Genomic DNA, 24,801 nt, shown 5'->3' with positions numbered 1-24,801 from the left:
TTTAGTTGAAGCATACATTGTTTATTGCATAAAGGTCTGGGGACATACATATAAAACAATCACACAACAATATTCATATTACACAAGAGAGTAATAAAGATAATTAATAGAATGGATTATAGAGACCCAACAAATTATTCAAAAAGTCACACATATTAAAAGTAAATGATCTTGTATAAAACACAACTGCTCAAATGATGTATAAAGTAAATATTAATATGCTTCCAGAAGTGGTCCAGAAGATGTTTCAGATGTGAACCAGTAAATATGAACTAAGAGGGATTTATGTGTACTCAAAAGCAAAGGTATGAACACATGTAAAACAAATATGTATATCTTATAAAGGAGTTCATCTATGGAATCATCTACAATTAGAAAATAAAATATGTAACCCTTCATTATTTCAAAAAACATATATAAAACACTATTATGAATAAGTATAAAAGTGAACTATGAATATCTACACATAAAATGTTTATTGTATGTAACATATTTTATGTACTGTTTATTCTCACAATTTCAGTCAAATTGTTCTGTTATTTTAAAGTACACAAATGTGTATATTAACTCATGTACTTGACTGAAATAAAAGCACTAATCTGAAGTGTCTAATCTATAAATGTTAGAATCATATTAACAAGATTGTGTTACACACACAACAATGATGTCACACATGTTATATGTGCTGATGTTGTTAGAAAGTTGATTTTAAATCCTGCATCTTCATTTGCTGCTGCTGTTCTCACCAGCACACTTGTGTTTCTTACACTGGTACTTAGAAGAGAATCTTTCACCACACACACTGCAACTCAACACTTTCTCTCCTGTGTGTGTTCTCATGTGTGCTCTAAGAGTGTTTAGGTAACGGAAGCTTTTGTTGCAGCTTGAACAGGCGTATGGTTTTTCACCAGTGTGTGTTCTCATGTGTACTTTTAAACTTACATTTGTTACAAAACTTTTACCACATTCTGAGCAGGAAAAAGGTTTTCCTCCAGTGTGTATTCTCATGTGTGCGTTGAAACTGGAACTGTGAGTAAAATCTTTACCGCAGACTGAACACGAAAAAGGTTTTTCACCGGTGTGTATTCTCATGTGTTTTTTTAAACTTTCATTTACTGCAAAACTTTTACCACATTCTGAGCAGGAAAAAGGTTTTTCTCCAGTGTGTTTTCTCATGTGTCTTTTCAAATTGTGCCTTTGAGTAAAATCTTTACCACATTCTGAGCAGGAAAAAGGTTTTTCTCCAGTGTGTATTCTCATGTGTATTTTCAAATCGTGCCTATGACTAAAATCTTTACCGCAGATTGAACATGAAAAAGGTTTTTCTCCAGTGTGTTTTCTCATGTGTCTTTTGAAATCGTACCTATGAGTAAAATCTTTACCGCAGATTGAACATAAAAAAGGTTTTTCTCCAGTGTGTGTTCTCATGTGTCTTTTCAAATGTTGACTATGAGTAAAATCTTTACAGCAGATTGAACATGAAAAAGGTTTGTCTCCAGTGTGTGTTCTCATGTGTACTTTTAAAGTGTGACTTACTGCAAAACTTTTACCACATTCTGAGCAGGAAAAAGGTTTTTCTCCAGTGTGTGTTCTCATGTGTGTTTTCAAATCGTGCCTATGACTAAAATCTTTACCGCAGATTGAACATGAAAAAGGTTTTTCTCCAGTGTGTTTTCTCATGTGTATTTTCAAATCGTGCCTATGAGTAAAATCTTTACCGCAGATTGAACATGAAATAGGTTTTTCTCCAGTGTGTGTTCTCATGTGTACTTTTAAAGTGTGACTTACTGCAAAACTATTACCACATTCTGAGCAGAGATAAGGTTTTTCTCCAGTGTGTGTTCTCATGTGTAATTTCAGGTGACTAGGGTATTTAAAAGTTTTGTCACAGTGAGAACATGTGAAGTGTGTGTTGTCAGTGTGACATGTCTTATCATCTTTAGAGTCTTCATCATCAGTGTCAGGAGAGTGTGACGTTGTGTCCTCACTATCTGATAGTGGAGCTAAGAGCTTGTCTGCTTGTGATCCTCCACAGTGGTCTCCATCAGCTTCTGTTGTCATGTGTTGAGTTGAGCTGCTGCTTGGAAGCTCCGCCTCTCTCTTCTCCTCACTCTCACCTTTGACCTCATCATCTTCACTCTTCACACTGATGAGGTGTCTCTTGTCTTCCTCTATGAAGTGGGGGGACAGCCGCTGTTTTTCTTCCTCTTTGACGTAGGAGGGCTGCGGATCCTCCGGTTCCTCTTTTACGTGAAGGGACTGTATATTCTCAATGTGAGGAGTCTGTGACTCTTCCTCTTCATCTTTAAAGTGGGGGGGCTGTGGCTCCTCTTCTTTCACGTGGAGGTTCTGTGACCTCTTCTGCTCCATACTGGAGGACCCCTCCTGCTGCTCAGGTGGACGATATTTTTCACAGACGTCTGCAGGACACAAGAAGACAAACACATGCTGGGATCGACATAGATAAGATTTTACCAATTCAGATTTCATTTTCGATTCTGCTTTACGATTCGGTTATTTGTGGACTCACTTTTGCTTTCACATTCAGTAAACAGGAGAAGAAACAGGTCGATTAGCATCAACTTTGACTAGTTGAGAAGTAACATGAGCGTACAAAGCCAACAGTGACGTCTTAAGAGGCACAGATTTTACGGGTCCCCCATGAGGTGCCAGGGGGCCCTAAGGACAATATTCTGCTTTGAAAATATCTATAAAATAAAAATATTTTTGGCAAGAAATTAACAAAATACTACACGTTATTTTGTGGCAATTACAAAAGAATGTCCAGTATAATTATCAGGACATTCAATCAATCACAACTGGACTGTTAAACTGAACATATATACAGTATATATATATATATATATATATATACATACCCCGCCTTCCACCCCATTGTAGCTGAGATAGGCTCCAGCACCCCCCGCGACTCCGAAAGGGATAAGCGGTAGAAAATGGATGGATGGATATATAAACATGCATATATACAGTCGCGATCAAAAGTTTACATACACTTGTAAAGAACATCATGTCATGGCTGTCTTGAGTTTCCAATCATTTGTACAACTCTTATTTTTTTTGTGATAGAGTGATTGGAGCACATACTTGTTGGTCACTAAAAACATTCATGAAGTTTGCTTCTTTTATGAATTTATTATGGGCCTACTGAAAATGTGAGCAAATGTGCTGGGTCAAAAGTATACATACAGCAATGTTAATATTTGCTTACATGTCCCTTGGCAAGTTTCACTGCAATAAGGCGCTTTTGGTTGCCATCCACAAGCTTCTGCTTGAATTTTTGACCACTCCTCTTGACAAAATTGGTGCAGTTCAGCTAAATGTGTTGGTTTTCTGACATAGACTTGTTTCTTCAGCATTGTCCACACAACTTTGGGAATTTCCCGACGGTAAGTGGTACGTAAATGGTTTCAATTACAGCAAATTGTCATTTATGAATACATTTTAGGCAACACAAAGTCAGGCACATGTGCACTAGCGTTGTTTGGCTTGATAATCATGGCGGAAAAGCTACACGGACTTTGCTACGGTGATTTGCCCTCGGAGTAAACGGAGCCAAGCGCTTGGGTTAATGTAATTTTCCCTCGCTTCCCGCCGTGCATTTAAGAGCGCACTGCTGTGTTTAGATGGAGACAGGTGTGGACAATATTGGAGACACTTCAATCAATCAATCAATCAATCAATGTTTATTTATATAGCCCTAAATCACAAGTGTCTCAAAGGGCTGTACAAGCCACAACGACATCCTCGGTACAGAGCCCACATACGAGCCCACTTGTTCCCACACTAAAAGTATACAGCGAAGGAAAAAACTATTTGATGTTGCTTTTATTTTCTCAATACATTGTCCATCAGCTGCTGTGACTGAGAGTTAATGAGGTGAGGAAACATGCAGCAGGTGATGTGTCGTGAACGTTGTCGCAACTTGTTTATAAAGTTTTTTGTTTATTTTACTGGGATGTTCACTTCTCCTTTATTTAACTGCAAACTGTATCAGTGTTCAATTAACATCAATACTAGCTCAAATGTTTTGTCATCTCATTGAATTGAACGCTGGCTGTGAAGATTGTGTATTCGATGTGAGAGGTGTCACTAGTCTTTATTTTTGTTGGCCAAACTGTTGCACTGAACTACAAGGAGGCGTTGTTGGAGAAGAACAAAGCTTGTTTATTAGACTTCATCTTCATTAGCCAAACTGCTTTGAGTTTTATATTAATATCAAAAAGTAAACGCCATGATTTAATTGTGTTTTTTTCATGTCACAAAGGTGTTATATGTTTGACATGACATATTTCTGCTCTAACTCTTAATGGATCTGTCCCGATACAGCATCCATATATATATATATGTATATATATATATATATATATATATATATATATATATATATATATATATATATATGTATATGTATATATATATATATATATATATATATATATATATATATATATATATATATATATATATATATATATATATATATATATATATATATATATATATGCATGGATGCTTTGGAGCCCCTGCCTCGAAAGAAAATAATGTTTGTTTATAATAATGTTTATTGTTTCACTGTCCCACTGGGGTGAGTTTTTCCTTGCCCGTATGTGGGCTCTGTACCGAGGATGTCGTTGTGGCTTGTACAGCCCTTTGAGACACTTGTGATTTAGGGCTATATAAATAAACATTGATTGATTGATTGTTTGTATATCCTGTAATCATGTTTATTGTGTGTATGTCCTACAATAATGTTTGTGTGTATGTCCTATAATAATGTTTGTGTGTATGTTGTTCTGCCCTCACTATATGTGTTGAGGTTGTACAGCTTGGCAGACAGCTAACAACCAATCCAGGACGTTCTCATAAAGTTCCAAAGCAGATGAATCCATTTAGGCTCTTTATTGTTGTTGATCTTGCTTTGTCTTGCACTGGACTTTTATTTTTTATTGTAAAAAGACTTATCTTTTCCAAGGCTTGTAAGAGCTAACACAACTTGTCTGACTCTCATTGTCTCATAAACTGGACTAACGTCGTAAACCGGAAGTGCCAAAACTAATGACGCGCAGCATTTCCCATCGCCACAAGGTGTCAGTAATAGTCCTCAATCAAACGGGCACAACACTCCCCACCTGGTATAATGTTTTATACCACTATACAGTCTCTTTACGGAGGAGCAACACGACCTCTGATACAGGTCTAGTGTAGATTCTTGGAGTACCTTGTCGGATGATCTTGACGTCTACTTTTCTTTATTTGTTGTCATGGCTGTTGATAGACTTGACCATGAGTCCAGTGGGCCATTCATTTCTTCTCACCTGGCCGTCTTTCAGTAGTACTAGGTCTCCAACTTGCAGGTTAGGCCTTTCTGCATACCATTTTCTCCTAGGTTGTATGGTTGACAGGTATTCTTGTTTCCATCGCTTCCAGAATCTATCAGAGAGAAGTTGGACTTTCCGCCATTGTCTTGAGTGGATGTCTTTCACATTGAAGTCTCCTGGCGGTGCAGATATGACGCCTCTCTTCTGCGTATGATAAAGGGATGAACGACGCTTTGATGCTTGCTCCCGATTGTTTGAGAGGTGGCGACGAGGTGATCGAAAGGGTAACGGGGCAACCCAAGTCTTTGACTCATCTTTGTATACTTCTCTGTTCATAATGTCAAGGAATGCTTGACCATCAGGAGACAAACCTGGTTTATTATCATTCTTAGCTTTTTCAAAAACTTGGCTGCCGAGGTTGTCCATCTCCTCCAGATGTTTGGGGGGTTGCAGACCATGGCACGGATTAGGGCTGCTGAACTTTTCACCGACAGAGAACATGGACTTAGAAATGTTTCTATTAGTCCTGAAGACGTTGATGTTTGCTGGCTTATGAGCTCCTCCAAGACATACTTCCCCGACTATGACCCACCCTAGGTCAAGACGTTGTGCATAAGGTGCCTCGTCAGGTCCATTGTACTGCTCCCTTACTTTATGCACTTGGATGATTTCTCTTCCGAGTAAAAGCAAAATTGCTGCATTGGGGTCAACTGCTGGTATCTTTCCTGCCAGTGGAGCTAGATGAGGATGATGCTGAATAATCTCTGGTGATGGGATCGCCGATCTGTCATCGGGCATCATGTCGCATTCTATAAGTGTGGGGAGAGGTACTGTGGTTTGCATGTCCAATGACTCTATAATGAAGTTGCATGCACGTCTTCCTGCTGTCTCCATTACTCCAGAACATGTCCTCAGTGTGTATGGTGCTGAATCTGATTTGATGCCGAAGAGATAGAAGAAATCTGTTTTAGCTAGGGATCGGTTACTTTGCTCATCAAGGACTGCAAACATTTTGACAGCCTTCTCTCTTTGGCCAGCAGGGTATGCTCTGACTAAACACATTTTGGAACAGGATTTTGGAGTCACTGAATTGCCATAGATCTCAGTACACTTTGATGTCACTGATGGGATGAGATCTTCATTATTCTCCCCGCCTTGATCTTCCTTCACTGGGGAGTTCTCTGTTGTTGGTGGTGGACCAGGGTGAAGCGCTGTTATGTGCCTAGTGCTGTCACGCTCTTTACATTGCACGGCTTTTTCACAATCCTTCGCCATGTGTCTCGTAGATGCGCAAAATCGATAACAGTTGTGTTGCTCTTTCAGATAAGCCTTTCTTTCTTCGAGTGGTTTGTTTCGGAAGCCACGGCATTTACGTAGAGGGTGAGGCTTATTGTGGATGGGACATATTTTATCTGGGTCTTCAGATTTATTTTCTTGGAAGTTGTACTTAGCTTCAAGTACTGTCGCCACTTCAGTTTTCTTTACGGACACTGGTGTCCTGTAATTCGGTTGAAGTCGTTCTTGTCTAGCATTAGTTACGCTACCACTGGTGACACATGCAAAGCTGGGATCATTGCGGATCCTAGCTTCTTCCATAATGAAGTTCACAAAGAAGTGAAATGGTGGATAAGCCACCTTTTTGTCCCTTTTGTATGCTGAGCCTGCACTAACCCATTTTTCTTGGAGACGATATGGTAGCTTGATCAGGATGGGACTAATGCCATGAGCTGTGTCAAGATGAAGAAGACCGGGTAAGAGTTCATTTGACTTTGCTGCGTCCAACTCAAGAAGAAGGTCCCCGAACTCTCTCAGTCTTTGGTTGTCTGTGTTTGAGATATTTGGGAAGTTCTCAAGTTTTTTAAGTAAAGCATGTTCAATTATTTCAGGTGCACCGTATGACTCCTCTAGCCTCTGCCACACCATTTCGAACCCAGCTTCTGCATTATGTATGTACACAACTCTTAATCTCTTAACTTGTTCTGCTGATTGAGGTCCAAGCCATTTAGCCAGCATATCCAATTCCTGGCGTGCACTGAGATCTAGGTCCCTTGTGGAGCCCATGAATGATGCCTTCCAGGCACAGTAATTTTGTGGTTGGTCATCAAACTTGAGAAGACCAGAGCTAACCATCTCTTTACGCATTAGGTATTTAGCCAGGTCTGATGCACCCCGATTGTCGAAGGAAGTTGCTCCTTGTGCGGAAAAGTGACGAGGCTGGGTATGGTGGAATGATTTTTGATATGAAGAATCTATCCTTTGAGTTGCATCATTCCTTGTGAAGGTGTCTTTTGATGGACTTGCAGTAATACGAAGCGGTGGAGTCCCCACGTCTCCCCGATGTGGTTGTTTGTGGTGCTGGACAGGTAGGTAATTGGGCACATGGTACTTTACATTATCCATCTCTTGTTTATTAGCCGTTGTGTTGACCTTAACATCTTCATGGTTGTCCATTGTCTGCTGGCGCGCTGAGGAAGAGGTCAGTCAGTATTGGCTGATTTCAAGAATGGAGTGAGTGTTGGCCATGAGATGCCTCTGACAGTTGCTCCACAAACTCTTTAGTGCTTCTACTGGGCTTAGTACTGGCATATTAAATTCAAATTGGCTTCTTTGGATATCACTTTCTTCTTGAGCTGATATGTCTAAAACATGTGCTTCAGCTGCTGCTGCTTCAGCGGCTTTTGCTGATTTTAACAGGAGCAGATTAGCTTGTATTTCCGCTTGCTGTTTTAGCATTTCTGCTTCTTTTTGTGCAAAGGAAAGTTTAAAGGCCTACTGAAATGAATGTTTTTTATTTAAACGGGGATAGCAGATCCATTCTATGTGTCATACTTGATCATTTCGCGATATTGCCATATTTTTGCTGAAAGGATTTAGTAGAGAACATCGACGATAAAGTTCGCAACTTTTGCTCGCTGATAAAAAAAGCCTTGCCTGTACCGGAAGTAGCGTGACGTCACCAGAGGTTTACAATGCAGCGAGAGAGATTCGGACTGAGAAAGCGACGATTACCCCATTAATTTGAGCGAGGATGAAAGATTTGTGGATGAGGAAAGTGAGAGTGAAGGACTACAGTGCAATGCAGGGTGTATCTTTTTTCGCTCTGACCGTAACTTAGGTTCAAGGGTTCATTGGATTCCACACTTTCTCCTTTTTCTATTGTGGATCACGGATTTGTATTTTAAACCACCTCGGATACTATATCCTCTTGAAAATGAGAGTCGAGAACGCGAAATGGACATTCACAGTGACTTTTATCTCCACGACAATACATCGGTGAAACATTTTAGCTACAGAGCGAACGTGATAGCATTGGGCTTAACTGCAGATAGAAACAAAATAAATAAATCACTGACTGGAAGGATAGACAGAAAATCAACAATACTATTAAACCATGTACATGTAAATACACGGTTAATGCTTTCCAGCTTGGCGAAGCTTAAAAATGCTGTTGCTAACGACGCCATTGAAGCTAACTTAGCAACGGGACCTCACAGAGCTATGATAAAAACATTAGCGCTCCACCTACACCAGCCAGCCCTCATCTGCACATCAACACCCGTGCTCACCTGCGTTCCAGCGATCGACGGAAGGACGAAGGACTTCACCCGATCATCCGTGCGGTCAGCGGCTAGAGCGAACTTGCTAGCGTCGGCTAGCGCGTCTGCTATCCAACAAAGTCTTCCTGGTTGTGTTGCTGTAGTCCGCCGCTAATACACCGATCCCACCTACAACTTTCTTCTTTGCAGTCTCTATTGTTCATTAAACAAATTGCAAAAGATTCACCAACACAGATGTCCAGAATACTGTGGAATTATGAAATGAAAACAGAGCGGTTTTGTATTGGATTCAATGGGCTCCGAATACTTTTGTTTAACTAGTCACGTCACGCGCATACGTCATCATACATAGACGTTTTCAACCGGAAGTTTAGCGGGAAATTTAAAACTGCACTTTATAAGTTAACCCGGTCGTATTGGCATGTGTTGCAATGTTAAAATTTCATCATTGATATATAAACTATCAGACTGCGTGGTCGGTAGTAGTGGCTTTCAGTAGGCCTTTAACACGTGCACGTTCTGCTTTAGCACGTGCTTTTGCAGCAGCAACGCTCACTGACGTCATCCGACTTGAGTGAGATGAATGTGACGATCTTGAACTTCTTTCATGTTCGCTTACGTCTTCTTTTGAATGCTCCATGGTGTGCTGTTTACCACTGGATGTTGAAGAGAATGCTGCATTATGTCTCTGTGAAGCCCGCTGTGCTTTTAGTCTTTTTACAGCTTATACAGCTTCCGGTTCACCGTGCGCTGTTGCGAAAAAGCTAAGTATCGCTCTATCTGTGTGCTTTTAACTGTTCTACAGCTTTCTTTATCACTTCTCAAACATATTTAGTGGCACTATTTAACTTGCAAATCACCCGATCTCTGTCCCACCACCCTTTCCTCAGCTAGCTAGCTGCTAAGCTAGCGCGGAGAAAGGCAGCGCCGGTCAGTAGGAAGCTACTCCCGCAGACCGCGACCACTTCCCTGAGGACAGCAGGAACTTCACTCGGTGACAGAAAACACTGTGAGTAATGGCTTCCTGCGCGTCTTGCACCATACTCACGGAGAGGTTGGCTCTGCTAGAGGGCCGTGTCCGCCAGTTAGAGCAGAGTAATGTCGTAACTTTAGATGTTGCGGACACATCTGCTAGCGTTAGCTGTAGCGAGCTAACTAGCCCAGCTTGTAGCAGTCCTAAGCGGCCTACAAGCTACGGTGTACCGGTTGAGACGCATAATAGATTTAGCTCTTTAGCTAGTCCTACACCCCAGTCTACCGGGCACCACACCTTAGTCATAGGGGACTCCATCACCCGAAACATAAAGCTTAGCAAACCAGCCACAATAAAGTGTATCCCCGGGGCCAGAGCACCTGACATTGAAGCTAATCTTAGGGAGCTAACTCGCAACAGGCCTAGTAAACACGTACGACAGGCTAATCGCACCACTAATTATGCGAATATAGTTGTACACGTTGGCTCCAATGACACTAGAATGAGACAGTCAGAGATTACAAAGAGAAACATAGCCAGGACTTGTGATCTCGCCAGAAAGATGTCCAGGCATCGAGTAATTGTCTCTGGCCCCCTGCCTGCGAGAGGCAATGATGAGAGATATAGCAGATTAGTCTCGCTTAACAAGTGGCTGGCTAACTACTGTAGGGAGCAGGGACTAACGTTTATTGATAACTGGCCCTCTTTCTGGGGCAAACCAGGCTTGCTGATGAGAGACGGCCTTCACCCTAACCAGGAAGGCGCCATCATCCTGTCTAGAAACATAGACTACTATTTAAGTCTCACTTGACTGACTACACTAGAGCAAGCCCGGTCACAGGCAATTACAATGTCTGTTAGTCCGGGTGAGGAGTCAGTTAAGCTAGAACTAGCCAACGCCAGGCTGGATAATCCATGTACGCATAGCAATTCTCTTAGAATAATACACAATTCACATAATGTTTTTTCTGTTGTGTTTGTGTCAGAGGTGGACATGCATTCTACTGAGGTGGCAAATTATGATATGTCCAGTCTATTGCAGCACCAAGCAAACAATCGGAAAATTCCCGTCATATCAATTCCTAGATATGGTCGAAACTATTTAAAGTGCACTACGCATAATAAACGCAACATTGTTAATATTGCCACTACGGATAATCTTAACAAAAACTCGTCAAAACAGCCCAATACCTATAATATGGGCTTTTTAAACATAAGATCATTGTCTCCCAAGGCGTTATTGGTTAATGAGGTCATTAGAGACAACAATCTTAACGTCATTGGTCTTAGCGAAACCTGGCTCAAACCGGACGAATTTTTTGCGCTCAATGAGGCATCTCCTCCTAACTATACGAATGCGCATGTTGCCCGTCCTCTTAAAAGGGGAGGGGGTGTCGCACTAATATACAATGAAAATTTCAACCTTACCCCTAACCTAAATAATAAATATAAATCGTTTGAGGTGCTTACTATGAGGTCTGTCACACCGCTACCTCTCGACCTGGCTGTTATCTACCGCCCCCCTGGGCCCTATTCGGACTTTATCAGTGAATTATCAGAGTTCGTTGCTGATCTAGTGACGCACGCCGACAATATAATGATAATGGGGGACTTTAATATCCATATGAATACCCCATCGGACCCTCAGTGCGTGGCGCTCCAAACCATAATTGATAGCTGTGGTCTTACACAAATAATACATGAACCCACGCATCGCAACGGTAATACAATAGATCTAGTGCTTGTCAGGGGTGTCACCACCTCCAAAGTTATGATACTTCCATATACTAAAGTAATGTCCGATCATTACCTTATAAAATTTGAAGTTTTGACTCTTTGTCAACAAGCTAATAATAATAATAACTGCTATAGCGGCCGCAACATTAATGCTGCCACAACGATGACTCTTGCTGACCTACTGCCTTCGGTAATGGCACCATTCCCAAATTATGTCGGCTCTATTGATAACCTCACTAACAACTTTGACGATGCCTTGCGCGAAATTATTGATAGTATAGCACCGCTAAAGCAAAAAAGGGCCCCTAAAAGGCGCACCCCATGGTTTACAGAAGAAATTAGAGCTCATAAATTATCATGTAGAAAACTGGAACGCAAATGGCGCGTGACTAAACTTGAGGTTTTCCATCAAGCATGGAGTGATAGTTTAATAACCTATAAACGCATGCTTACCTTAGCTAAAGCTAAATACTACTCAAATCTCATCCGCCTCAACAAAAACGATCCTAAATTTCTGTTTAGTACAGTAGCATCGCTAACCCAACAAGGGACTCCTCCCAGTAGCTCCACCCACTCGGCAGATGACTTTATGAATTTCTTTAATAAGAAAATTGAACTCATTAGAAAGGAGATTAAAGACAACGCATCCCAGCTACAACTGGGTTCTATTAACACAAATACGACTGTATATACGACGGACACTGCCCTCCAAAATAGTCTCTCTATTTTTGATGAAATAACATTAGAGGAATTATTACAGCGTGTAAGTGGGATAAAACAAACAACATGTTTACCTGACCCACTTCCTGGGAAACTTATCAAGGAACTGTTTGTATTATTAGGTCCATCAGTGTTAAATATTATAAACTTATCACTTTCCTCCGGCACTGTTCCCCTAGTATTCAAAAAAGCGGTTATTCATCCTCTGCTCAAAAGACCTAACCTCGATCCTGACCTCATGGTAAACTACCGACCGGTCTCCCACCTTCCGTTTATTTCCAAAATTCTCGAAAAAATTGTTGCACAGCAGCTAAATGAACACTTAGTGACTAACAATCTCTGTGAACCTTTTCAATCCGGTTTCAGGGCAAATCACTCTACGGAGACAGCCCTCGCAAAAATGACTAATGATCTATTGCTAACGATGGATTCTGATGCGTCATCTATGTTGCTGCTTCTTGATCTTAGCGCCGCTTTCGATACCGTCGATCATAATATTTTATTAGAGCGTATCAAAACACGTATTGGTATGTCAGACTTAGCCTTGTCTTGGTTTAACTCTTATCTTACTGACAGGATGCAGTGCGTCTCCCATAACAATGTGACCTCGGACTATGTCAAGGTAACGTGCGGAGTTCCCCAGGGTTCGGTTCTTGGCCCTGCACTCTTTAGTATTTACATGCTGCCGCTAGGTGACATCATACGCAAGTACGGTGTTAGCTTTCACTGTTATGCTGATGACACTCAACTGTACATGCCCCTAAAGCTGACCAACACGCCGGACTGTAGTCAGCTGGAGGCGTGTCTTAATGAAATTAAACAATGGATGTCCGCTAACTTTTTGCAACTCAACGCTAAGAAAACGGAAATGCTGATTATCGGTCCTGCTAGACACCAACATCTATTTAATAATACCACCTTAAAGGCCTACTGAAACCCACTACTACCGACCACGCAGTCTGATAGTTTATATATCAATGATGAAATCTTAACATTATAACACATGCCAATACGGCCGGGTTAACTTATAAAGTGACATTTTAAATTTGCCGCTAAACTTCCGGTTCGAAACGCCTCTGAGGATGCCGTATGCGCGTGACGTAACCCGGGGAACACGGATATGCCTTCCACATTGAAGCCAATACGAAAAAGCTCTGTTTTCATTTCATAATTCCACAGTATTCTGGACATCTGTGTTCGTGAATCTGTTGCAATCATGTTCATTGCATTATGGAGAAGGAAGCTGAGCAAGCAAAGAAGAAAGTTGTCGGTGCGAAATGGACGTATTTTTCGAACGTAGTCAGCAACAACAGTACACAGCCGGCGCTTCTTTGTTTACATTCCCGGAAGATGCAGTCAAGATGGAAGAACTCGGATAACAGAGACTCTAACCAGGAGGACTTTTGACTTCGATACACAGACGCCTGTAGAGAACTGGGACAACACAGACTCTTACCAGGATTACTTTGATTTGGATGACAAAGACGCAGACGTGCTACTGTGAGTATGCAGCTTTGGCTTCTAAACATTTGATCGCTTGACCGTATGTGCGCAACTTTTTTTTGCGTATGTACGTAACTTTTTTAAAATATATAAGCTTTATGAACCTTGGGTTAGGTGAACGGTCTTTTGGGCTGAGTGATTGTGTGTGTTGATCAGGTGTTTGAATTGTATTGGCGTGTTCTATGGAGCTAGGAGCTAGCATAGGAGCTAGGAGCTAGCATAACAAACACGCAGGTGTTATTATGCAGGATTAATTTGTGGCATATTAAATATAAGCCTGGTTGTGTTGTGGCTAATAGAGTATATATATGTCTTGTGTTTATTTACTGTTGTAGTCATTCCCAGCTGAATATCAGGTACCGTGAGTATGCAGCCTTGGCTGCTAAACATTTGATAGCTTGACCGTATGTGCGCGTCACGTACGTAACTTTTTAAAAATATATAAGCTTTATGAACCTTGGGTTAGGTGAACGGTCTTTTGGGCTGAGTGATTGTGTGTGTTGATCAGGTGTTTGAATTGTATTGGCGTGTTCTATGGAGCTAGGAGCTAGCAGAGGAGCTAGGAGCTAGCGTAACAAACACGCAGGTGTTTTTATGCAGGATTAATTTGTGGCATATTAAATATAAGCCTGGTTGTGTTGTGGCTAATAGAGTATATATATGTCTTGTGTTTATTTACTGTTGTAGTCATTCCCAGCTGAATATCAGGTCACCCCCGGCTCTCACAGCATCTTCCCTATCTGAATAGCTTCAACTCCCCACTAGTCCTTCACTTGCACTTTACTCATCCACAAATCTTTCATCCTCGCTCAAATTAATGGGGAAATTGTCGCTTTCTCGGTCCGAATCTCTCTCACTTCATGCGGCCATCATTGTAAACAATAGGGAACTTTGCGTATATGTTCAACTGACTACGTCACGCTACTTCCGGTAGGGGCAAGCCTTTTTTTTATCAGATACCAAAAGTTGCAATCTTTATCGTCGTTGTTCTATACTAAATCCTTTCAGCAAAAATATGGCAATATCGCGAAATGATCAAGTATGACACATAGAATAGATCTGCTATCCCCGTTTGAATAAAAAAAATTCATTTCAGTAGGCCTTTAACATTTGACAACCAAACAATTAAACAAGGCGACTCGGTAAAGAATCTGGGTATTATCTTCGACCCAACACTCTCGTTTGAGTCACACATTAAGAGTGTTACTAAAACGGCCTTCTTTCATCTCCGTAATATCGCTAAAATTCGTTCCATCTTGTCCACTAGCGACGCTGAGATCATTATTCATGCGTTCGTTACGTCTCGTCTCGATTACTGTAACGTATTATTTTCGGGTCTCCCTATGTCTAGCATTAAAAGATTACAGTTGGTACAAAATGCGGCTGCAAGGCTTTTGACAAAAACAAGAAAGTTTGATCATATTACGCCTATACTGGCTCACTTGCACTGGCTTCCTGTGCACTTAAGATGTGACTTTAAGGTTTTACTACTTACGTATAAAATACTACACGGTTTAGCTCCAGCCTATCTCGCCGATTGTATTGTACCATATGTCCCGACAAGAAATCTGCGTTCAAAGAACTCCGGCTTATTAGTGATTCCCAGAGCCAAAAAAAAGTCTGCGGGCTATAGAGCGTTTTCTATTCGGGCTCCAGTACTCTGGAATGCCCTCCCGGTAACAGTTAGAGATGCTACCTCAGTAGAAGCATTTAAGTCCCATCTTAAAACTCATTTGTATAATCTAGCCTTTAAATAGACCCCCCTTTTTTAGACCAGTTGATCTGCCGTTTCTTTTCTTCTCTCCTCTTCTCCCCTGTCCCTTGCGAGGGGGAGTTGCATAGGTCCGGTGGCCATGGATGAAGTGCTGGCTGTCCAGAGTCGGGACCCCGGGTGGACCACTAGCCTGTGCATCGGTTGGGGACATCTCTGCGCTGCTGACCCGTCTCCGCTCGGGATGGTTTCCTGTTGGCCCCGCTGTGGACTGGACTCCCGCTGATGTGTTGGATCCACTGTGGACTGGACTTTCACAATGTTATGTCGGACCCACTCGACATCCGTTGCTTTCGGTCTCCCCTAGAGGGGGGGGGGGGGGGGTTACCCACATATGCGGTCCTCTCCAAGGTTTCTCATAGTCATTCACCGACGTCCCACTGGGGTGAGTTTTTCCTTGCCCGTATGTGGGCTCTGTACCGAGGATGTCGTTGTGGCTTGTACAGCCCTTTGAGACACTTGTGATTTAGGGTTATATAAATAAACATTGATTGATTGATTGATACTTTTCTTTATTTGTTGTCATGGCTGTTGATAGACTTGACCATGAGTCCAGTGGGCCATTCATTTCTTCTCACCTGGCCGTCTTTCAGTAGTACTAGGTCTCCAACTTGCAGGTTAGGCCTTTCTGCATACCATTTTCTCCTAGGTTGTATGGTTGACAGGTATTCTTGTTTCCATCGCTTCCAGAATCTATCAGAGAGAAGTTGGACTTTCCGCCATTGTCTTGAGTGGATGTCTTTCACATTGAAGTCTCCTGGCGGTGCAGATATGACGCCTCTCTTCTGCGTATGATAAAGGGATGAACGACGCTTTGATGCTTGCTCCCGATTGTTTGAGAGGTGGCGACGGGGTGATCGAAAGGGTAACGGGGCAACCCAAGTCTTTGACTCATCTTTGTATACTTCTCTGTTCATAATGTCAAGGAATGCTTGACCATCAGGAGACAAACCTGGTTTATTATCATTCTTAGCTTTTTCAAAAACTTGGCTGCCGAGGTTGTCCATCTCCTCCAGATGTTTGGGGGGTTGCAGACCATGGCACGGATTAGGGCTGCTGAACTTTTCACCGACAGAGAACATGGACTTAGAAATGTTTCTATTCGTCCTGAAGACGTTGATGTTTGCTGGCTTATGAGCTCCTCTAAGACATACTTCCCCGACTATGACCCACCCTAGGTCAAGACGTTGTGCATAAGGTGCCTCGTCAGGTCCATTGTACTGCTCCCTTACTTTATGCACTTGGATGATATCTCTTCCGAGTAAAAGCAAAATTGCTGCATTGGGGTCAACTGTTGGTATCTTTCCTGCCAGTGGAGCTAGATGAGGATGATGCTGAATAATCTCTGGTGATGGGATCGCCGATCTGTCATCGGGCATCATGTCGCATTCTATAAGTGTGGGGAGAGGTACTGTGGTTTGCATGTCCAATGACTCTATAATGAAGTTGCATGCACGTCTTCCTGCTGTCTCCATTACTCCAGAACATGTCCTCAGTGTGTATGGTGCTGAATCTGATTTGATGCCGAAGAGATTGAAGAAATCTGTTTTAGCTAGGGATCGGTTACTTTGCTCATCCAGGACTGCAAACATTTTGACAGCCTTCTCTCTTTGGCCAGCAGGGTATGCTCTGACTAAACACATTTTGGAACAGGATTTTGGAGTCACTGAATTGCCATAGATCTCAGTACACTTTGATGTCACTGATGGGATGAGATTATTCTATTACTATTATTTTATTAATATTACATTATTCTCCCCGCCTTGATCTTCCTTCACTGGGGAGTTCTCTGTTGTTGGTGGTGGACCAGGGTGAAGCGCTGTTATGTGCCTAGTGCTGTCACACTCTTTACATTGCAAGGCTTTTTCACAATCCTTCGCCATGTGTCTCGTAGCTGTGCAACATCGATAACAGTTGTGTTGCGGTACAGCTTGATTGGTAGAGCGGCTGTGCCAGCAACTTGAGGGTTGCAGGTTCGATCCCCGCTTCCGCCATCCTAGTCACTGCCGTTGTGTCCTTGGGCAAGACACTTTACCCACCTGCTCCCAGTGCCACCCACACTGATTTAAATGTAACTTAGATATTGGGTTTCACTATGTAAAGCGCTTTGAGTCACTTGAGAAAAAGCGCTATATGAATGTAATTCACTTCACTTCACTCTTTCAGATAAGCCTTTCTTTCTTCGAGTGGTTTGTTTCGGAAGCCACGGCATTTACGTAGAGGGTGAGGCTTATTGTGGATAGGACATATTTTATCTGGGTCTTCAGATTTATTTTCTTGGAAGTTGTACTTAGCTTCAAGTACTGTCGCCACTTCAGTTTTCTTTACGGACACTGGTGTCCTGTAATTCGGTTGAAGTCGTTCTTGTCTAGCATTAGTTACGCTACCACTGGTGACACATGCAAAGCTGGGATCATTGCGGATCCTAGCTTCTTCCATAATGAAGTTCACAAAGAAGTGAAATGGTGGATAAGCCACCTTTTTGTCCCTTTTGTATGCTGAGCCTGCACTAACCCATTTTTCTTGGAGACGATATGGTAGCTTGATCAGGATGGGACTAATGCCATGAGCTGTGTCAAGATGAAGAAGACCGGGTAAGAGTTCATTTGACTTTGCTGCGTCCAACTCAAGAAGAAGGTCCCCGAACTCTCTCAGTCTTTGGTTGTCTGTGTTTGAGATATTTGGGAAGTTCTCAAGTTTTTTAAGTAAAGCATGCTCAATTATTTCAGGTGCACCGTATGACTCCTCTAGCCTCTGCCACACCATTTCGACCCCAGCTTCTGCATTATGTATGTACACAACTCTTAATCTCTTAGCTTGTTCTGCTGATTGAGGTCCAAGCCATTTAGCCAGCATATCCAATTCCTCGCGTGCACTGAGATCTAGGTCCCTTGTGGAGCCGATGAATGATGCCTTCCAGGCACAGTAATTTTGTGGTTGGTCATCAAACTTGAGAAGACCAGAGCTAACCATCTCTTTATGTAGTAGATATTTAGCCAGGTCTGATGCACCACGATTGTCGAAGGAAGTTGCTCCTTGTGCGGAAAAGTGATGAGGCTGGGTATGGTGGAATGATTTTGGATATGAAGAATCTATCCTTTGAGTTGCATCATTCCTTGTGAAGGTACTTTACATTATCCATCTCTTGTTTATTAGCCGTTGTGTTGACCTTAACATCTTCATCGTTGTCCATTGTCTGCTGGCGCGCTGAGGAAGAGGTCAGTCAGTATTGGCTGATTTCAAGAATGGAGTGAGTGTTGGCCATGAGATGCCTCTGACAGTTGCTCCACAAACTCTTTAGTGCGTTCTACTGGGCTTAGTACTGGCATATTAAATTCAAATTGGCTTCTTTGGATATCACTTTCTTCTTGAGCTGATATGTCTAAAACATGTGCTTCAGCTGCTGCTGCTTCAGCGGCTTTTGCTGATTTTAACAGGAGCAGATTAGCTTGTATTTCCGCTTGCTGTTTTAGCATTTCTGCTTCTTTTTGTGCAAAGGAAAGTTTAAAGGCCTACTGAAATGAATGTTTTTTATTTAAACGGGGATAGCAGATTCATTCTATGTGTCATACTTGATCATTTCGCGATATTGCCATATTTTTGCTGAAAGGATTTAGTAGAGAACATAGACGATAAAGTTCGCAACTTTTGCTCGCTGATAAAAAAAGCCTTGCCTGTACCGGAAGTAGCGTGACGTCACCAGAGGAAGGACTCCTCACAATTCCCCATTGTTTACAATGCAGCGAGAGAGATTCGGACCGAGAAAGCGACGATTACCCCATTAATTTGAGCGAGGATGAAAGATTTGTGGATGAGGAAATTGAGAGTGAAGGACTACAGTGCAGTGCAGGGTGTATCTTTTTTTTGCTCTGACCGTAATTTAGGTACAAGGGTTCATTGGATTCCACACTTTCTCCTTTTTCTATTGTGGATCAAGGATTTGTATTTTAAACCACCTCGGATACTATATCCTCTTGAAAATGAGAGTCGAGAACGCGAAATGGACATTCACAGTGACTTTTATCTTGACGACAATACATCGGTGAAACACTTTAGCTACGGCGCTAACGTGATAGCATAGGGCTTAACTGCAGATAGAAACAAAATAAATAAACCACTGACTGGAAGGATATACATAAAATCAACAATACTATTAAACCATGGACATGTAAATACACATAATCTTATTGCAATCTTTACTTGAATAAAAAAGTTTGACATCTACTGACGTAGTGACATTGTAAACTACATTGGCAGACACCATTTTGTTATACCCAAACGGCGTCTGCTCATACATCGCGCTTCCAACAAGATCATGTTTGTTCCCCCCCGAGTTAGAAAGTTCCAGAACTGTTCACGTTATACCATCTCATCTCATTGTGGATCATGTGAATGTTTGAAGTGGAACTAAATGTGATCTCTGAAAGGGGTACACATTATTTCCAAAGCAGGGCCCCCATCCACATATATAATACTGGCATATATCTGATGAAAAACAACATTATTTTTGTTATTTTAATTATAAGTGTGCCAAATCACCTATATTTGAACATTATCTAATGGAAAGGACTGCTGTCTGATAATCACATTAATAACACAATAACAATCATGTGTCTGAGTACACCTATTAATCAAAATTAGTCTAACACGTCATGTTCATGTTAATGATGGAATATAAATTTAGTAAACATGTGAGAGTAAGAAGTAAACAAACCTGTTCTGTGTAACACAACTTGAGGTTTCTTGAAAACAGCCTCCAGTAGTTGACGTAGTCTTTTGTTCTCTTCTTTTGTTCGAGAAAGTTCCTCTTTGTACTCTGCTATCGTTCTTTCGCACATTTTCACACAATCACAACACTTTACACTCACACTTGATCTTAACTAAGCGATGTGTTGATCAAATCCGCGTCTCTTTGTTAGCAGCTAACAAGCTAAGCTAACTAGCATGCTAAGCTAACTAGCGCGCTAAAACAACTAGCAAGCTAAGCGGGCCTAATAATCTCCAAAGTTTACTGAGACGAGTGGAGTTTATCCTGACACGGAGGATGAATAAAGTGTAGTTAGTAGCGATGTGAGGAGATGTGCCGAGGCTTAGAAGCGTTTTTGGAGTAAAGGAGGACTTTGCTGTAGTGTTGTGTCGTTCGCGAACGATTCGTTCGAAAGAACGAATCTTTTGAGTGAACGTACTGAACCGAATCACTTCATGAACTGATTCGTTCCTTTCTCAGTTCAGTTGAGCTCCGCCGCGACCATGCCGGTATGAGTGGAACTGGCGCATTCTGTGACTCACTGAACCCTCGACGTCGGCGAACGACGCAGCCAAGGGCGGGGGGAGGGACTGAGCGAACGATTCGTTCACCGCGGATTAACGACATGAATCACTCAGTGATTCATTTCGTTAAACTCAGCTTGCCCCAATGCCGCGAGTGATTCTCCCCCCGTCGCGGGAATATGTTTCATGCCATTGGCATCCGTTCTCCATTCATTCTCCAAGCTAACGGCTAATGTTGACTCAAGCCACATGAAAACAAACACACGTCCCCATTATCTCAACACATAAAGTTAAAGAAAATCCGTGCAGGCTGAGCAGCAGCGACGCGAGGGGGGGGGGGGGGGGGGGGGGGGGGGTAACGTGTAGGGCAGGCTGTTTTGAGAAAATTTAAAATAAAAATAATAACTAATGTATGTACACATACATAGGCTATTATTTACACAGTTATTGTAACAAAAATACATTTCTCCTTGGGGATTCTGATTCATATTATTATTATTATTATTATTATCCATTCTACTGCAACTGTTGTTGATGTTGTTTAGTAGCTATCATCATCATTATAATAATGCTGATTTGCAATTAAACTGTACTGCTGCTGCAGAAGAGATTCGGTACACGTACTGAACTGGCCACCGTGTGGCGCTGTCAGTCACTGATTCTAGTGATCCGTACTGTCAAAAGAACTGCCGATCCCATGAAAACAAGCCAGATGAAAACAAAATGAGAGTAGACTAGTAGAGGAGACAGAAAGAAGGGGCGGGGGGTAAAGTGTAAGCAGGCTATTTTGAGAAGATTTAAAATAAAAATAATAACTAATGTATGTACACATACATAGGCTATTATTTACACAGTTATTGTAACAAAAATAAATTTCTCCTTGGGGATCAATTCTGATTCATATTATTATTATTATTATTATTATAACTTCTACTGCAACTGTTGTTGTTGTTAGATTAACGCGAGTCCCTACGCAGTGCGCGAATGTCTGCACTGTACTGTCTGTACTACGCACGCCCCCCCCCCCCCCCAATTTTTTTTTTTTTTTTTTTGGGGGGGGGGGGGGGGTGATTCGGTGAACGAATTTTTTGAACGAATTTTAGGAACTGATTCTAGTGATTCAGTACAGTCAAAAGAACTGCCGATCCCATCACTACTTTGCTGCAAAGCGCATATCCTCCACGCATGCGTCACTTAGGGGCGGGGCCAAAGAGTCATAGTGATGGGCAAGTCATGAACGAACCGTTCAAAATGTATATTTTCATGGTGCCCACACAAAAAACATGGCAACTAATGAATGATATTTCAAATATATCAACCGTATTTGACTTTCAATCAGATAAATATGAAAATAATTAACGAGTACTGTTTTTAATACACTTACCGAATTTACTGTATAAGCTGTTCAAGCTAATAGCATTGTTCTTTACTTAAAAAACAACAACTTGACAATAGTTATTGTTTGCACTTTGGCGTAAAATGCACTGAGTGTATTTTTCTGTGAGTGTTTGGAGTTATTACAGGGAACTCAGCTACCATTATACTTTAAAATGCTAATTGCTTCTCCTCATAAATTGTAGCCTGAGTGTTGGAAATTGTAATATTTTTTTAGGGCTGTTTGGCTCGACTGTAATGTGTGCACTAAACACATGGACTGATACATTCTTGCATTTGCACTTGTTGCGTTGACCAGCATTCCTCCAATGGGGAATTCAAATTGCTAGTCTCTCCCAGATTCTTTTTATGGCAATACGCTAATATGTTTATATTCAATCAACAGGCAGTAATTGGTATTTTGTGGTTTATTCTCCAAGCTTAGAGGACAAACTGAGACCAATCCAGCATACCAGCGTTCCCCAGCCCGGTCCAGATCGGTCTAGCTCGGTCTCCCCCCCCCCTGTCCCCCCAAGCTCAGCACTGCCCTGTGCTCGTTATCTTAGGAATGTTATGGCAGTCTCAACAGCGCTCTGCCTGTCTACTCAAGGACACTCGAATCCAAGCACTTTGTACCACACGAGACATTAGCTGATGTAAATATGACTATAGGAGTTTTAGAAAGAAGTAACACTTAAATATGGATATGATTCTGATCTGCTTCCATCACACTACAAGCTACATTATTGCATTCCCCTTATATTGACTCCTACTAGTCATGCTGCATCCTTTCAGTTATATTGAATGTATATGGAACTGTATGTCTGTATGGAAATGTTAATGTTTATTACTATGCTGGAGTGTAATTGTGTTTTATTTGTCATCCAGAGTGTGTGTGCTCCTTTAAGAATGGCAGTATGTGAGGTGAGTGACTGAGTAAGTGAGTGGGCAAGTGAGGTGAGGGAGTGGAAGCAGTTAATGTGCAGGAGCGTTAGTAGCTTAGTGGATGTCCGGTTGGCTTTGTGGAAAACATAAATAAAGTGACAGAGTTGCAACGAATCGACAACTGTTGGGTCGTCATTCCAACCCAACAACGGAACTGTAGGACCCACTGCCGGGTAAAGTGGAGGGTGTTACCCCCGACGATACATCGGCCCTGGAGGGAATGTCTCCCCTGCGCTCCTCGACCACTGTCTGGGAGCTGACAATCAGGAAAGGTGTACAATTCTGCATCCGAGAGAACACAACCATTGCAGCCCAACCATCCATTCATCCATTTTCTTCTGCTTATCCGAGGCCGGGTCGCGGGGGCAGCAGCCTAAGCAGAGAAGCCCAGACTTACCTCTCCCAGCCACCTCATCCAGCTCCTCCCGGGGGATCCTGAGGCGTTCCCAGGCCAGCCGGGAGACATAGTCTTCCCAAAGTGTCCTGGGTCTTCCCCGTGGCCTCCTGCCGGTCGGACGTGCCTGAAACACCTCCCTAGGGAGGTGTTCGGGTGGCATCCAGACCAGATGCCCAAACCACTTCATCTGTCTCCTCGATGTGGAGGAGCAGCGGCTTTACTTTGAGCTCCTCTCGGATGACAGAGCTTCTCACCCTATCTCTAAGGGAGAGCCCCACTCATTTCGGCCGCTTGTACCCGTGATCTTGTCCTTTCGGTCATAACCCAAAGCTCATGACCATAGGTGAGGATGGAAACGAAGATCGACCGGTAAATTGAGAGCTTTGCCTTCCGGCTCAGCTCTTTCTTAACCACAACGGATCGATACAGCGTCCGCATTACTGAAGATGCCGCACCGATCCACCTGTTGATCTCACGATCCACTCTTCCCTCACTCGTGAACAAGACTCCGAGATACTTAAACTCCTCCAAATGGGGCAAGATCTCCTCCCCAAATTGGAGATGGCACTCCACCCTTTCCCGGGCGAGAACCATGGACTCGAACTTGGAGGTGCTTATTCTCATCCCAGTCGCTTCACACTAGGCTGCGAACCGATCCAGTGAGAGCTGAAGATCCTGGCCAGATGAAGCCATCAGGACCACATCCTCTGCAGAAAGCAGAGACTGAATCCTGCAGCCACCAAACCGGATCCCCTCAACGCCTTGACTGCGCCTAGAAATTCTGTCCATAAAAGTTATGAACAGAATCGGTGACAAAAGGCAGCCTTGGCAGAGTCCAACCCTCACTAGATACAGGTCCGACTTACTGCCGGCAATGCGGACCAAGCTCTGACACTGATCGAACAGGGAGCGGAGCCCCAAAATCAGACAGTCCGATACCCCATACTCTCTGAGCACTCCCCACAGGACTTCCACGGTCGGCCATGCATCCAAAATGTAACATCATCTTGAGGACAAGCAAAGTGTCTGTTGTTTTATAATTTAATAATCTATTTAATAAGGAATGTTCAGAGAATTATTATTTTTTTTAGTATTTATTGGAGGCTTCAAAAGACACAAGTTGTCCGTTTACAGGAGAGTGTCGGTGAGGCACACACATTTTATCTTAGCTCAGGAATGCATGGGGGAAGGGTTGGAGATAAGCGGGAAACTCT

General features: G+C 42.4%; 1 protein-coding gene across 2 annotated transcripts; it reads right to left on the bottom strand.

The window, feature by feature from the left end:
- LOC133640617 (gastrula zinc finger protein XlCGF57.1-like) lies at positions 1 to 20,730 on the bottom strand. 2 transcript variants are annotated; one of them, XM_062034139.1, is made up of 2 exons: positions 20,315 to 20,730; positions 1 to 2,420 (listed from the first exon to the last, which is right to left on the bottom strand). In XM_062034139.1, exons 1-2 carry the CDS (start codon positions 20,436 to 20,438, stop codon positions 724 to 726), a joined length of 1,821 nt encoding a protein of 606 aa, XP_061890123.1. In that variant the 5' UTR covers positions 20,439 to 20,730; the 3' UTR covers positions 1 to 723. The 2 variants fall into 2 exon arrangements, with proteins under 2 accessions (XP_061890123.1, XP_061890124.1); XM_062034140.1 differs by lacking the exon at positions 20,315 to 20,730 and adding an exon at positions 2,880 to 2,900.
- Positions 20,731 to 24,801: the final 4,071 nt, after the last annotated feature.

This window comes from Entelurus aequoreus, linkage group LG23 (genome assembly GCF_033978785.1).
Source record: "Entelurus aequoreus isolate RoL-2023_Sb linkage group LG23, RoL_Eaeq_v1.1, whole genome shotgun sequence".
NCBI lineage: Eukaryota > Metazoa > Chordata > Actinopteri > Syngnathiformes > Syngnathidae > Entelurus > Entelurus aequoreus.
Note: the sequence above shows the minus strand (reverse complement) of the source record. Positions and strands in the feature narration are given on the sequence as shown.